The sequence below is a fragment of the Bolinopsis microptera genome, chromosome 3 (genome assembly GCF_026151205.1).
Source record: "Bolinopsis microptera isolate Bmic1 chromosome 3, MBARI_Bmic_1.0, whole genome shotgun sequence".
NCBI lineage: Eukaryota > Metazoa > Ctenophora > Tentaculata > Lobata > Bolinopsidae > Bolinopsis > Bolinopsis microptera.
In genome coordinates, this window is record NC_087074.1 from 21,163,761 (window position 1) to 21,180,543 (window position 16,783).

Consider the following 16,783-nt stretch of genomic DNA (forward strand, 5'->3'; position numbering starts at 1 on the left):
TATGTAACTATGTTTGGATTGCCCGTCAAATTATATGATATATTAAGACAAAACGGGACTACCTTATTCGGAATTAGGAAACGACCGAAATTTAGGTCTGCCTTGAATGCAGATGCATGGGTATAAGTCGTTGCCAATGCTTATACTTCTAGTACCATCAACCATGTTCTTTGATACTGATAGTTGGGACTAGTGGTTCCAACTATTAAACGACATGGTTGATGGTACCCAGCTATTAGAATACCACCTCTATAATATCAACCATTCTAATGTGTTTTTAGAATAACTGAATTGGAAATTAAATGATTTTATTACTGATATTTATAAAATGGCCGTTATTAATTGCGATTGATCGACGGAGTTAACTGCTAGCCTATTTAAAGCTAAATAACTGGGATGAAGATTGCCAGGGTTTCCAAGAATATTCAGCTCATCGTATTTTTGTACAGAATTAAATTCAGTACAAAAGCATAATACCGACTGTTTTTTTCCGATCAATATCTTTACGGTGAATGCACGGATATGCAGAGCCCTTACTCTTAGGTTTGGAAGCAAGTAATAGAAATCCGACGGCGAGTAAGCATAGTACGGTAGCAGCTTACTACTTACAATCCAATTGTAAATATAACTGGTCGATGGTAAACGACGTTTATTTGCAAATAATTCATTGACCAGATATATACAAAATTGTGCTTTCTCTTTCAACATGCGTCCACGATTCGAGAAATAGAGAGTAAATGATGATACTCTTAAAAGATAAAATATCATTTTATTATTAAGGTGAAGAGATCAATCAAAGAAGCAAATATTGACCTTCACGATTCTACTGTTGTACGTGTGTTATAACATGTTCCGGATAAGTGATCATATCAAATATGAAATATGGTAGGAGTGTTTTGAATTTATCGTGTTCTATCACAACTTTTTGATATCCTACTGCTTCAAGGGGTGTCATGAACCAATTCCAAAGTTACTACCACACAGTTTGATGTATATAACTATATAAGTATAACATAGAGTGACATTTTCATTATAAAGTAGAATAGTATTTCTGAAGCACTGTTGTGCAGCATAAACTTAATACTTTCAAAGCTCAGTAGCGAACATGTGAGATATTAATATATTGTAACTAATAACTACATCAGATTATACTTCAAATTGGTTTCAATGGTCCGACGTCTGGTTGGACAGGTAATCATATAGTATGCATATGCATTGTGTGCACGAAGATGCATGATAAGAGGAGACTTATTGGCTGATATATTAGTATTTCTCTTAGATTTGTTGTGTAATAGTGTTATACTAACACATTATCTTTTGGAAGCGGTCTAAGTCCCGCTTCCTAACCATCAAAAGGGCCCTAAAAACTTTTTTGAATCGTTCTGTCCAAAATTGCCCACTCAAATGGTTATTCTGGTTCTTTTTTGTGACACCTTGCACATTTGAATCCAATAAAAGCTTGTTTAATAGCTCCAATCAATGAAAAATTCGGATAAGCACAAATTTTTACTAAAAAAGGTCACAAAATCGAACAGAGGCAGCATCTACGAAATTTAAAGACTTATATTTGACTATATATCGGCGTGTTGCTATAAACGGTTTAGCTTACGTCAGAAAGTCTACTTTCAGCTTCTTAACCCTTTAATTTCTTTCTTGGGAGGTTCTCTCTCGCAGCACTCTTTAAATAGTGAGGGGGGGTATTGCAGGGTTGCAATTTGCTCTGAGACTCTGAGGTCACTTCCTCTCCGCTCCATCATATGTCCCATGTTTTACTGGACACGTGACTGAGTCAAATGTGGCTGTTATAACTAAGTTAAAAATAAAATCTGCCAAACCAGTCGATCTCTCGGATGATGTCTCAGTATACTGCCCACCTTTGACGTAGTCATTTAAAATGGTGATTTCTGATATTGGGTGATATTGTTGACCAATTTCAGTCTGGTTAAATCTCCAGGATGTTTTAGTTAAAGTAACTGTGATTCTTTCTTGAGATTGAGAATACGAGTACAATTCCAAAACTTAGGCTACTAAAAGTATAAAATCTAAAACTTAGGCTATTAAAAGTAGAAAATCTAAAACTTACGCTATTAAAAGTAGAAAATCTAAAACTTAGGCTACTAAAAGTATGAGTCCAAGGAATTACTTACTTTACTTTGGGCGATGCTCGATCGAAATCTCCTCCACTCTACGTCTCCAGATAGTTCTGTCGCACATAACTGTTCGGAGATCTTCTACCCGCAACCCTGTGTCCCTGGCTACGGTGTCAAGAAAAGAGAGTGGTCTCCTCCCACGCCTGAACTGTGGCAGCCGCCAAGGAAGGATGGTAGAGATGACCTGGTCTGAAGCTCTCATGCAATGCCCAGCAAATCTGGCACGTCTCTGAGCAACGATGGTGGAGATGGAAGGGAGGTCACCATAGATTTGCTTTAGGGTTGGATGCTTCTTCCATGAAAGATTCCTGGCTTTCATTAGGAGCCTGGTGTAGCACCCGTCGAGACGCTTCTCAAACTGCTTGTTCAAGGTCCAGGTTTCTGAGCCATACAGCAGAACAGGTTCGATGCATGCTCTGAAGAACTTGACTTTCAGCTGGTCAGAAATGCCAGAGGTCCATACCTTCTGCAGTTTGATACAGGCTGACCAAGCCATGCCTTTCCTGGTGTTGAAGTCCTTCCTGCTCTCTGCAATATATGAGCCCAAGTATTTGAAGTCATCAACCTGCTTGATCTGGTAACCGGATATTGAGTTTACGGGGGCAGCATCAGGAATGTTGATGGTCATGTATTCGGTCTTGGAAGCATTCATCGCAAGTCCGACATGTGCTGCTGCAGTCTCTAAATCCGAGAGCAGTTGCTGGACTTGCTCTATGGTATCGGCAGTCAAGGCTAGGTCGTCAGCGAAGTCAAGATCTGTGACTCTGACCGCAGGTACTCTCCGACTTTGCCTGGGGATGATGGTTAGGCCATGGTCAAGAGTCATGCAGTTCCTAAGGACATAATCGAGGACGATGATGAAGAGGAAAGGAGCGAGTGTATCACCCTGAAGGACCCCGATGAGTGTTCTAAAGAAGTCTGTAAGGCCGTCAATGGTTTTGACTCTGGAGTGCGATGAGTCATACAGGAGCCTGATAGCATCAGTTATGGGAGCAGGGACGCCGTAGAGGGAGAGGATGTGAAACAAGGCATCCCTGTTGATACTGTCGAATGCTTTCGAAAAGTCGACGAACACGATAGCTGCTGATCGATTTCCGATTTTACACTCTTCTAGGATGCGTCGTAGGGCAAGTATCTGAGGGAGGGTAGATCTTCCTCTGCGGAAGCCATTTTGGTTTGGCCGCAGTAGGGGATCCAGGTATGGGTAAATCCGGTTGAGGATGAGTTTGTTGAAAACTTTCGCTGCAACCGGAGCCAATGAGATACCTCGATAGTTCCCGGGGTTGGTCAGGTCGCCTTTCTTGGGGATGGGTATAATAGATGCCGTTGTCCAGGCTTCAGGGATTACTCCATCAATTAAGGCCCTGTTGCAGAAACTGAGGAGGTCGTCACGAAGTTGGGGAAGCTTCCAAACTGAGGGAGGGATGCTATCTAGGCCTGGAGACTTGGAGGACTTGATACTTGGAAATCTATTCAGCTCATGAAACACCTTAATGGGGCTTTCTTGGGAGGTCTCTCTCGCAGCATCTTAATAGTGGAGGGGGGGTGTTGCAGGTTGCCAATTAGCCTGAACTTGAGGTCACTCCTTAGCCGCTTCTATGTGCCCCATGTTAGGACACTGACTAGGGTCAAAGTGGCTGTTAGTAACTTAGTCTTAATAATCGCCAATCCATCCAGTCGTATCTGTCGATGAGTCTCGTTTATGCCCACTTTGACGTAGTCATTTAAATGGTGATTTCTGTATGGGTTTTTTTGACCAATTTTTTGGTTAAATCGTCAGGATGTTTTAGTTAAGTAACTGTGATTCTTTCTTGGAGATTGAGAATTAGGTACATTCCATAGGCTTCGTTTTTTCTAAAGTTTATTGAATCTAAAACTTAGGCTATTAAAGTAAAAAATCATAAACAGCTTGGCTATCTAAAAGTTAATCTAAGACACTGGTACTAAAGTTTCATCCATAGGATTTTATGTACCTGAACAACAGTCAGTGAATTCGAGGGACAATTTGACCGGTTCTTTTCATTGACATTTATTGAAGAGGTCAAGTCGCAGGTCATGAACACTGAAGGATTAGAAGAAATGAAAGGTCATGTGAAATCAATATCTTCGCCGAAAAATGCAAGTTCAAAGTTGTACTTTTCAAGGTTTCAAATAAAATGATTATTACAATAAACTTGGTGTCGGATGCAAAAAAATGAAGTGTCAATGAAGGTCAAAACGAATAAAACCGTGCATGTGGTAAAGACCTGTCCTGAAAAATGCTTCGTGACGGTTAATCTAAAGTTTAAAATCTGTGAGTGGCTTTCGATTGGGAATGTAGACGAAAACGGTCCTTTGGGTCTGCTTAAGTCTGCACAACAATTCACTGATACAAACATGGTGAAAGCTGACCGAAAATTAACCACTGTCGAATCACTTCGTGATGCGAGTATGGTAGTTAGTACCTTCCCTTTTCTTTTGCTTACTCGGGGGAACCTCGCTTGGTTCAACTTTATCAAGAATCAAGTTTCGTTCTAGATCATTTAGGGATTCTTGAAGGGCGGCAAAGGTTCTCGTTGGGTGAGTATTGGTTCCGCTCCTACATAGGGTTTCGCCTCAGGTCGTCGTAAAGTCTACAATCGTGAGAACGTGTTTTCATCTTCAATGATCGGTCAAATTGGTAGCTCGGCATATACCGCACCTTCCGGGTTTTGACGATATAAGAGCAGGCTATATGGTGCTTACAAAGGGCGTGACTAGGTATTTTTCGGTTAGATGGTGATTTACGGTTCAATGGTTGAACATGAGGCACCATTCGGAACTGGCGCCAGCCTTTCACCTCTTCTACCAACTGAGCTGCAGGTTCAGGTCCGTTTTTTCAGCTGTTCTTTTAGATCGTGTTAGTAGACAGAAGGCGTTCGGTGTTTTGCCGCTCCTGCGAAACAGTTAATGAAAGTACTACGTAGTGCTGTTTTGAATTGGTTGGGGTAGGTCAACCTGCGTGATGATACTGACTGAAGGCTTTGCCGGAGATCTTCTATACCTTTGTACCATGGCAGATTGAGTGTGCGTTGTTCTACGTACGCCTGTCTGGCTAGACTTGTGCAGCCAGCCTGTTCCATTTGCTCAAGTCGGTTTGAAATACCCAAAAACTTGCTTTGATGCCTTTATCACTAGGGGGCAGCGGCCTGTATCACCCCATACACTCGCATTTGAAGTGTATACTGTATAGATATATTATTCAGTACCATACGCATATTCACTCTACAAGGTGCACAAACTGTCTCAGGAACAACTTGAAAGGAAGACAGTACCTCCAACAAGACTCGTACATGCTACTAAAGGAGGACCACTTTACCGACTTGAGAAGTATGTCACCCATTTGAGTCGGAAATACTAATATATATACTATAATACGGAAGAGTTCTTACTGGACACACCGAATTTTGATGATTATATGAATTTTGCTTGATAGAGTGCTTATCTAAAATGTTTTACAGGCTTTAAAAGTGTAGTTTATTTACGAAGGATTCAAGCCTAACATTGTGTGTTTCCCTTCGAGTCCTAATGCAATGTATATTATATAATTATATAAAATGGGCCCATTCACTGAAAATATAATTGTTGTAAACCTCATACCAACATGTGCGAGGTAATCAATGGGCTATAGTGCCTAGTTGGGTAACCATCGTCCCCAGGATGTCGTGCCACAGAGCTTCGAGCCTCAGGACGTTTTGTACCAGTACATTGAGTTACAGTGACCTAGTGATCTCTAGGTTTTAGTGACTCGGGCCCTAATTCTAGAACTGATCACAGAATAAAATTTGCATAATAAAGCATCATAATTTGTGCCACATTGAGGTCAAAATACTAGCATTAGATCCATTATAGTTTGATAGAGAAAGAAGAGATTAGTGAATCGTACTTCTTCTATTTGACTACAGCTGCAGGGTGTTACAAGACTCGTGTCAAAATTTTGGATGACTCTCAAAATCTAACAAATGAGACAAATGGTTTAATTTTTGTTTTAAATTGTTGAAAAATTATAACTTTTTATAATGCATATCAAAAATAACTCTAATATTTTAACAATGTTTCGAACCAAGCCCCCTTTCTGCATATAATAATAATAATAAAAGGTTTTGGACCCTCGGAATTAGCATATTGTAATTGTCACGTTTTACCATGTAAACTGTCTAGTTTCAACTTTTTACTTTTTAGCCTCCATTCTGATATTGTTTTTCTGCTGATCTAATGTTTTTGGGACTGGATCTGAATAAACACGATCTTCAAGATAGCCCCACAAAAATAAATCAGTCAGATTCAGGTCAGACCTGTAAGGAGGCCAGCTGAAGTCTGCTTTTCTTGAGATCAGTCTTTCTCCAAAATGCTCCATTAGCCAAGCCAAACTTTCGTGCGAGCAATGTGGAGGAGTCCCGTCTTGTTGGAATATACAGGTATTTTTTCTAAGTACTGGGATAACTTTTCCATGCAACATAGCAATGCAACATTGCTGTCCTTATCGTCTGCCTTCTCTAAATCATATCACTGGATCAACAGAAACAATTTTTTAAATGTTAAATAAGTAGAAAGTATTGACTAAAGCCTAAATCACATAATGGCATCACTTTCTTCGGCTTCTCGTTCAGTTATTCTGAGTTACAAAAATTAAAAAATTAAAAGGATTTTGAAATGCCTTCGAGCGTTCGTAATAATGTGTTTTCAGAATTATATCCCTTCACGCAACGTCCTGTCAAATTACGTCCCTTTGGGATTAGGTAATTTTTATAAGAGGGCGTATATTTTCGCTAGAAAACTTCAACATTTCTTACAATAAACGTTTTAGAGCTCATGTGTAGTTGTCGGACGGAAGAGTGCCTGCGAACTGCGAAGGCGTACAAATATTTAAATTTTGTCTCAGTGCCCACCTTTGACGTAGTCAAGAGTGGCGCCTCTTGACATTAAGTGAGATTGTTGACAAAAACCTAACATAATATCTTCAAAGTTCCCTGTAAGAATCACAATATTATTATTATTAGGAATTGAGGTGTTAAATTCGATGGAACTTTTAAAATGGAAAGTCAGATCAATAGCGTGAAGAGGAGATGTAGCTGGACAATGATGAACCTAAAAACTATTGCCCCTTATGTTCGTTTCATCTACAACCTTACAACATAGAAGACTGAACCGCGGACTTGGTTCCCTTCTATAAGAAGTCCCACATACTCCCTATACTCTATAGGACAACACATCTTCTTTAAAGTATTCTATTAACCCACAAATCAGTTCACGGTACTGCACCTCATGGTTACCTCCAAGCTTTACTGGATGTTAGTGTAGTAGAAATAGAAAACCATGATTGAAGAAACCGGGTGACGGTCTCATGCTCAAGATACCAAAGAATAAAAATTCCAAAGTTGATTATCTAGAGTCTAGACGTTTTTCAAGCCATGCACCGGTTGCATATAACACTTTTTCACTGATGTTTAGATATTTATAACTGATACTAACTTTTTCAAGCGGATGTTGAAAAACCATTTATATAATTAGTTTTTTTTCTGCACTCTATTTTGTGTCACTGGTTCTACTTACTAAGATCTGTATTGTCTTGATTGATATTTCATTGTACTACCTTATATACTTTCACATACAATAAATTGTACGGCTTCTGCTGTTACTTATATTAGTGTGGTTTCTAATAAAAGATATTTTAATTTTGTCTTTGCCTTATGAGTTATACTTTTGTTCACATTTATCATATTCTCATATCACTGAAAGTCAGCCGCTCTGACATGGTTAATCACCTTCCTTGTGTTGTGTCCTCTTGTCCGAAGATTTTTGGACGAGCTATCAGCTGTGATCTCTCATTCACCTAAGTTGCTGAGCGCTATTTTATCTTTGTTGAAAAAGGGTATAGTAAGAAAATTTGTTTCTGCAGTTGGACTACCAAAACACTGTATGAATAAAGAAATTCATATAAAATTCAAAGTGTAATATTGTCATTGCAAATGCAGGCGTTTTGAGATTTATTCCAGGTAACCTCTCTCAAAGTTTAAAAGTGTGGTGCAAAGACTAAGTCCCCAACTTCCAGTTCCGTTAAAGTCAGATTTCCGTCACAATTGGTGAACAAACCATTTCAGCATCAAGGATGTGTTGAACCTTATAGTTGCTGGTATAAGTTATACCAGAATTTGTGTCGTTGAGAGTGTTTGTTGAGGCCCACATAATGAGGCTCAAATTCGGTGGGAAATAAAATGCTGGTGAGATGGCATGATTCTTAGAATAATCATAAATCACAGTACATATATAGCATATGATTATGTTGGTAAACAAGTCGTTTAAACCATAACCATGCACATTGCCGTGGGATATATTTGTCTTTCAATTTAAGTTAATCGGTTGTTTGACGGTTTGTTGAAAGATCGATCAAACAATACTATATTCGGTCAATGCAAGCTCAAGAGTTCCTGTCAACTCTGCGATACATGCAGGTTTACTTTATCAGAAAATGCTAAATGCGGACATGCTTATTTTAACTATTTTTGACTTTTAACAGCAAATTTACGCCAAATTCGGCATGAAGGTTATATTAAAAGAATCTAATAAAAATAAAAACTATTACTGGTACCTATTATTAAAGTACTAGACCCTGGTCATTAGGAAAGTTCGCACGAGATGGACCACGTTTTTCCCAATTTAACTTTAGAAGATTGTCACAGCAAGAACTTTTAAGATATTTATTATGGAGATATTTTAAGATAGGCATATGATATTTCACATGTAACAGTAACTCCAATGAGAACTGCTACTGGTAAAGCTATAAGAACTGTTACTAACCTAACAGTAACTCCAATACGAACTGCTACTGGTAAAGCTATAAGAACTGTTACTAACCTAACAGTAACTCCTATAAGAACTGCTACTGGTAAAGCTATAAGAACTGTTACTAACCTAACAGTAACTCCTATAAGAACTGCTACTGGTAAAGGAGCCAGTATCTTCACCACAGCCCCAATGCTCCGGAGTGACCGGAAAACACAGAAGAAGACGAGAAACCAGCAGATTATCACAGCAAGAAGTACTCTTCCACTTACAACCATGCTGCTGTCTGATATTGTAGTGTTCTGAAGTGTTAGTGGGCTGGGTTACCTAGTAACCTAGTGACCTAGTAAACTAGTTACCTAGTAACCTAGTTACCTAGTAACCTAGTAACCTAGTAACCTAGTGACCTAGTAGTGATCTTGATAACAAATAAGATTACCTTGAGAACGTAATCAGAGATAAAGTTGTCCACCCCTTCATCTTGCCACGGCACCTTGTTGTTGATCGGATCGAAACTTTTAACAAAGTAAATCCCACTCCAGCCGAGCACTATAACATTGTATACGGCTACAATAAACCCTCCAATAACAGTGGCTACTCCTACTCCCCGTAATCTGGGATTCAGGTTCCCAAACGCTTCAACTGCTCCTCCTACACATGTTAGGTTTATCAGAGCGGAGAGTAGGGTTACTATGGTTACTATGGTAACTATGGTTACAACACATTCAAACTGCTCTCATGTTCATTATTTCCTTAGAAATAGATATAACTTTGATATTTACCTTGAAACATTTGACCTATAGTTAGCTCCACGGTTAAAAGTGGCATCCCTATCAAAACCAAAGCCAAAACGTACGGTATCAGGAAGGTAAATCCACCGTGTTTACTAAAATATAGCGTTATTTTCCGGAGGGGGGGGGGGGATTGTATATTATTTTAACCGGCGATTCATTCACCCCTGAATATTATTACATATTAGGTATTGTTACCATGGCAACAACTCATTCACCCCTATACTAGCACGTGATGCCTAATTAGCACGTGATGCATAACTAGCACGTGATACCTAACTAGCACGTGATGCCCATATAAGGAGCTGAGATTTCCATCCAGTTAGTTACTTACTTAACCAGATAAGGAAATTTCCACATGTTAGGTAGACTACAGGAAGCAGCTACAGAAGCGAACCAGAATGTAAGTTTACCAGCCCACCTATCCCGACGTTTCACCTGGGAAACAGTTGCTAGGTTACAGTTGCTAGGTTACACCTGGGAAGAGAATGTAAGTTTACCAGCCCACCTATCCCGACTTTTCACCTGGGAAACAGTTGCTAGGTTACAGTTGCTAGGTTACACCTGGGAAAAGAATGTAAGTTTACCAGCCCACCTATCCCGACTTTTCACCTGGGAAACAGTTGTTAGGTTACAGTTGCTAGGTTACACCTGGGAAAAGAATGTAAGTTTACCAGCCCACCTATCCCGACTTTTCACCTGGGAAACAGTTGCTAGGTTACAGTTGCTAGGTTACACCTGGGAAGAGAATGTAAGTTTACCAGCCCACCTATCCCGACGTTTCACCTGGGAAACAGTTGCTAGGTTACAGTTGCTAGGTTACACCTGGGAAAAGAATGTAAGTTTACCAGCCCACCTATCCCGACTTTTCACCTGGGAAACAGTTGCTAGGTTACAGTTGCTAGGTTACACCTGGGAAGAGAATGTAAGTTTACCAGCCCACCTATCCCGACTTTTCACCTGGGAAACAGTTGTTAGGTTACAGTTGCTAGGTTACACCTGGGAAAAGAATGTAAGTTTACCAGCCCACCTATCCCGACTTTTCACCTGGGAAACAGTTGCTAGGTTACAGTTGCTAGGTTACACCTGGGAAGAGAATGTGAGTTTACCAGCCCACCTATCCCGACTTTTCACCTGGGAAACAGTTGCTCTTATATTTGATCCTTCGAACAGTTCGGAAACAGTTGCTAGGTTACAGTTGCTAGGTTACACCTGGGAAGAGAATGTAAGTTTACCAGCCCACCTATCTCGACTTTTCACCTGGGAAGAGAGCGAAATGTAAAAAGAAATAACTCATGTGTAACATGTGTAACATGTGTAACATGTGTAACATGTGTAACATGTGTATAAATGTAGTAACTGAAATTAATTAATTTATTATTGTAACATCTGGTCAAGTGTAACTTTATTGCTGATTAAGAAAGCAAAGATTAAGAAAGCAAAGTTAACTCACGTGAACAACAGCTGGCAGCAATTATTCCAGGACCCGGGACCGTCGACGAGTCCGACTCGGCGCGCGTCCTGGTAGGTTATAAACCTACATTTACAATAAACAATTGGAGTTCACACCACTTTTGTCGTTTTTCAGGTAACTTTGACGTCAATTTTATGGACGTCAACTTAATTTGTGCGTCAAAAATTTGTTTCAAAAATGTATAATACTATTCTATATTTTAGTCAGCAAAAGTACTGAAGTAAGGGGGTTGGGGTAAGTCATTGTCTTTAAGGTTAGTAAATTCGAGTGCCATGAAATATTACAAAGTTTATTGCATTGAGTTTGTGACTTGGATTATTAAGCATTTAAATTCGTTATCTAGATTTTTTCCCAAGAAAATGTGACTTGCAATTTCTAACACTGTTAAATATTATCATGTCCCTCGTCCATTTTTTATATCCGTGGTTTTCGATATCAAGTTAAATGGAATCAAGCATTTAAAACCTTATTTGTAACCATGGTAACTAGTAGTGTAACCATGGTAACTAGTAGTGTAACCATGGTAACTAGTAGTGTAACCATGGTAACTAGTAGTGTAACCATGGTAACTAGTAGTGTAACCATGGTAACTAGTAGTGTAACCATGGTAACTAGTAGTGTAACCATGGTAACTAGTAGTGTAACCATGGTAACTAGTAGTGTAACGATGGTAACTGTCTCCTCACCTAGCAACCAAACTCTTCTCTACAACTATCTCCTTCTTCAACACCGACCACTTGATTGGTAACTCTTAGCAGTCCCTGCTTAAGTTTTATAGATTACCGTTAGCAACAGTGGCGTAACCACTGGTTACCAACCCCTCCCCTCTTCTGAGCACCCTTCCCATTTCTTCCTTGACTGTTACCTTATCTTCTTATCAGGAGTGTGTACATCCATCTCAAACACCTTGCTGGATTTGGGAGTTGTCATTGGGACAGAGTCTCTGGAAAAACTTCATCAACAGTTAATCACGTAGGTAAATTGTAGGCTGATATATTAAATTACCATGGTAACAGCTGATAATAATATATTGCGTTACCATGGTAACTGATCACTTTATCACCTAATTTCATTGGGTTGGTTATGGACATTGGACAAACATACAAATATTCCGTATGATTTTTTGAGATTATTTCACGGATTATAAGTTAAGATAGCTTTAGTTGCAAATTATTTGTTGCCATGGTTACTGACTCCCAATCATCACGTTGCCATGGTTACTGACTCACAATCATAACGTTGCCATGGTTACTGACTCACAATCATCACGTTGCCATGGTTACTGACTCACAATCATCACGTTGCCATGGTTACTGACTCCCAATCATCACGTTGCCATGGTTACTGACTCCTTTCAGGTAAAACTCTGTCTCTGATGTCTTCTGGAGCAGGATCGCCGCCAACTATTCCTGACGTGTTCGTTAATGTCATAAAACCTGGGGTTATTTGAGAAACACAGATCACCAAGTTAGTTAATAGGGAAACACAGATCACCAAGTTAGTTACTACTTTTTTACCGCTCTGCTGACTTTATTAAGGTGGACTTTTTGCTCGCTTATCCCGTTCTGCAACAAAACTTCCTTTATATTTCGTTATTTTATCTCTTTAACAGCCCAGTTCCACAGCCCAGTTCCACAGCCCAGTTCCACGGCTAAATTCCACGGCTCAGTTCCACAGCCCAGTTCCACGGCTCAGTTCCACGGCTCAGTTCCACAGCCCAGTTCCACAGCCCAGTTCCACAGCTCAGTTCCACGGCTCAGTTAAGGTTAGGGTTAGGGTTAGGAATAGGGTTAGGGTTAGGGTTAGGGTTAGGGTTAGGGTTAGGGTTAGGGTTAGGGTTAGGGTTAGGGTTAGGGTTAGGGTTAGGGTTAGGGTTAGGGTTAGGGTTAGGGTTAGGGTTAGGGTTAGGGTTAGGGTTAGGGTTAGGGTTAGGGTTAGGGTTAGGGTTAGGGTTAGGGTTAGGGTTAGGGTTAGGGTTAGGGTTAGGGTTAGGGTTAGGGTTAGGGTTAGGGTTAGGGTTAGGGTTAGGGTTAGGGTTAGGGTTAGGGTTAGGGTTAGGGTTAGGGTTAGGGTTAGGGTTAGGGTTAGGGTTAGGGTTAGGGTTAGGGTTAGGGTTAGGGTTAGGGTTAGGGTTAGGGTTAGGGTTAGGGTTAGGGTTAGGGTTAGGGTTAGGGTTAGGGTTAGGGTTAGGGTTAGGGTTAGGGTTAGGGTTAGGGTTAGGGTTAGGGTTAGGGTTAGGGTTAGGGTTAGGGTTAGGGTTAGGGTTAGGGTTAGGGTTAGGGTTAGGGTTAGGGTTAGGGTTAGGGTTAGGGTTAGGGTTAGGGTTAGGGTTAGGGTTAGGGTTAGGGTTAGGGTTAGGGTTAGGGTTAGGGTTAGGGTTAGGGTTAGGGTTAGGGTTAGGGTTAGGGTTAGGAGTACAATCGCTCAGCGCCACTCCCAAAATGGTTTATGGCGAATTTTGTCGAAAAGTAAGATTTTAGGCAATGAGTTTGATCAATCACTCTTAAATAAACATGCATATGCGCTACGTTTAAGCCTATTTGAAGTCTCATACGACCCTTCAGAGCAAGGTATATTTACACACGCTTCCCTATACCCCCCGCCCCCCCCGCCCCCTATAATACCAGGCCTCTTGCGAGTTGCGAGAGTGACCAAAAGTGCACAGTTTTAAAGAAACCCCTGTGAAATCGCATTCTTGCACAACTGGGTCTAATTATAGAGGGTAAATAAGAGTCCGTAACATCAGATACCCGGTATAGATTGGCAAGGATTGACAGAGGTTTTGATCAGATTGAAATCAATAAATTGATAGTATACATGCAGGTAAAATCGGTTCATCTAAATGGTCCCTTTTTGTGCTGTTTCTTTATGTGGAATTTGATAAAGCAGTATTTGTAATTTAGTTATCGAAACTCTAATATTGTGTGGTTAAACCTATTCAGGTCCAGTCCAGCCTTTTCCGCGTAAGCTAAGTCCTAATTACTAAAATATGCCGAGAATTTCTGAACACCAACATCAATATTTGATGATTTTAGTATTCCTCAATCTAAAATCTTCGAATTATTCTGCAAGCATTTTTTATCCACGTTCATGCAATTCGATCACTTTTGGGGAAAAAATATTTCCAAATTTCAAACTTTTTTTTCAAGTCTCCGAAAAAGAAATTTAAAGGTGAAAAATGTTGAAAGTTTTTCTAAAAACTAACATTTCTTTCTCCGTGTTTCAAACGAATTTAAATCATTTAAGCCAAAAAAAAATTTCACTTTTTGTGATTAACTAATTGGTAATTATCCAAGTTAAGCTGATTGTCCGATGTAAAAACTTTGATACAAAAGTTTACTCCTTGATAAATAAACATTCTAGGTTAAATGCATGCCTTCATGATGTTCACACTAAAGAGTATTTGGCAACCAATAAGGTGGTACAAAGGTGGTAAAAAGTGGTAAAAAGTGGTGTTTCCGTTGAGATACAAAATTTGGCAACAAGTCTAATTATGGTTCGTAGGGGTCCTAATACCATATCCGTGAGAAATCCTTGTGACATTCGAATCCACGGAATGCCACTTTTCCCCTTACTATTCATGCTAATAATGCATAACATTATGTCATGACTGTGAAGATTCTTAGTCCAGTCAATTATGGACATGTCCTGCAAATTTTCAGATAGCCACGAAAACTTTGCACAAACTTCCCCAAATGAATGATAAACGAATTTCGTTGGAGACATTTTTACCTTGGGCAAAACCCAGGAGGGCCGACGCCCATATTGACCCAAAACGTAAATCGTGACCCCTTGCTGTCTGAAGGTCGTAGAGATTCAAATAGGCTTAAACGAAGCCGCATATGCTATGCGAGTTATAAACATAGAACGTTAGGCAAAAATGGCTGATATAACAATTTTGCTCTATTTTGTGCACATTTTCCTCCAAATAACTCGAAAAGTAAGCATTTTAGGGTGCATTATGCTTCATAAGTTGTATATAAGCATGACCCATTCTCACAAATTGCACTCATTCAAAAATCTCTAAGGCCTTCATAGCACAATTACCACATACCCATTTTTTTTGCATGATTTCCTGGAACCTTACTGAAAATCAGTTTTTCGCCAATAACTGTAAAGTAAGCACTTTAAGGCATATGTTTTCTCTTGTAAGTCTATTAAATATGCCAATTTCGGTTCTTTTTGCACTCTATCCAAAGACTCTATCACAATCCTATCAAAGTTAGTAAAATATCGGTCGGCTCAGCGCGCACGCCCAAAAGGTTTTTGGCGAATTTCTCGAAAAGTAAGGATTTTAGGCAATGTGTTGATCAATAAACTCTTATATAAACATGCATATGCGCTCGTTTTTAATCCTATTTAAGTCCTAGCGACTTCGAGAGAAGCAAGGTATATTTACACTCGCTTTCCTATACCCCCCGCCCCCCCCCCCCCTATAATACCAGGCCGTCTTGCGAGTTGCGAGAGTGACAAAAAGGTGCTCAGTTAGAGATCGCCCTGTGAGAAATCGCATTCTTGCACAACTGGGTCTAATAATAGAGGTAAATAAGAGGGTCCGGTACATTCAGATACCCGGTATAGATTGGCAAGATGACAGAGTTTGATCATTGAAATCAATAAAATGATAGTACAGCAGTAAAATCGTTCGATCTTAATGGTCCTTTTGTGCTGTTTTCTTTATGTGGATTTGTATAAAGCTGTATTGTAATTAGTTACGAACTACTAATATTGTGTGGTAACCTTTTTCAGGTCCAGCCCTTTCGCTAAGCTATTCCTAATTACTAAAATATGTCGAGATTTACTGAACTCCAACTTCAAAAATTGATGTTTTAGTATTCCTCAATCATAAAAATCTCGAAATTTTCTGCAAGGCATTTTTATCCACGTTTCATGCAATTCGATCACTTTTGGCGAAAAAAATATTTCAAATTTCAAAGCTTTTTTTCAAGTCTCGAAAAAAATTTTAAGTGAAAAATTTTGAAGTTTTTCAAAAAACTACATTTCTCCGTGTATGCAAACGATTTAAATTAAATCATTAAGCCACTAAAAAATTTCACTTTTTTTTGGTGTTAACTAAATTGGTAATTATCCAATTAGCTGATAGTCCGAGTGTAAAAACTTTTGATACAAAATTTTACTCCTTGATAAGAAAACTTCTAGGTTAATTGCAGCCTTCTATGATGTTCACAACTAAAGAATTTGGCAAACCAGAAAAGTTGGTACACAGGTGGTAAAAAGTGGTGAAAGTGGTTTTCCCGTTGAGATACAAAATTGGCAACAAGTCTAATATGTTCGTAGGGGTCCTAACTACCATATTCCGGTTTTTGAGTAAATCCTTGTGAACATTCGAATCAACGGAATGCCACTTTTTCCCTTACTATTCATGCTAATAATGCATACCATTATGTCATGAACTGTGACGATTCTTAGTCCAGTCATTTATGGACATGTGCCTGCAAATTTTCAGATACCCACGAAACTTTCAACAGAACTTCCAAAGGTATGAAAAACGATTTTCGGTGAGACTTTTTTTTTATCCCTTGGGCAAAACCAGGGAGGGCCACGCC

General features: G+C 39.5%; 1 protein-coding gene across 1 annotated transcript; it reads right to left on the reverse strand.

Moving 5' to 3' along the window:
• Window positions 1-2,148: 2,148 nt before the first annotated feature.
• On the reverse strand, window positions 2,149-9,779 carry LOC134813294 (uncharacterized). The gene is made up of 4 exons (XM_063820984.1): window positions 9,734-9,779; window positions 9,391-9,602; window positions 9,081-9,253; window positions 2,149-3,307 (listed from the first exon to the last, which is right to left on the reverse strand). Exons 1-4 carry the CDS (start codon window positions 9,777-9,779, stop codon window positions 2,149-2,151), a joined length of 1,590 nt encoding a protein of 529 aa, XP_063677054.1.
• Between the last annotated feature and the right edge of the window lie 7,004 nt (window positions 9,780-16,783).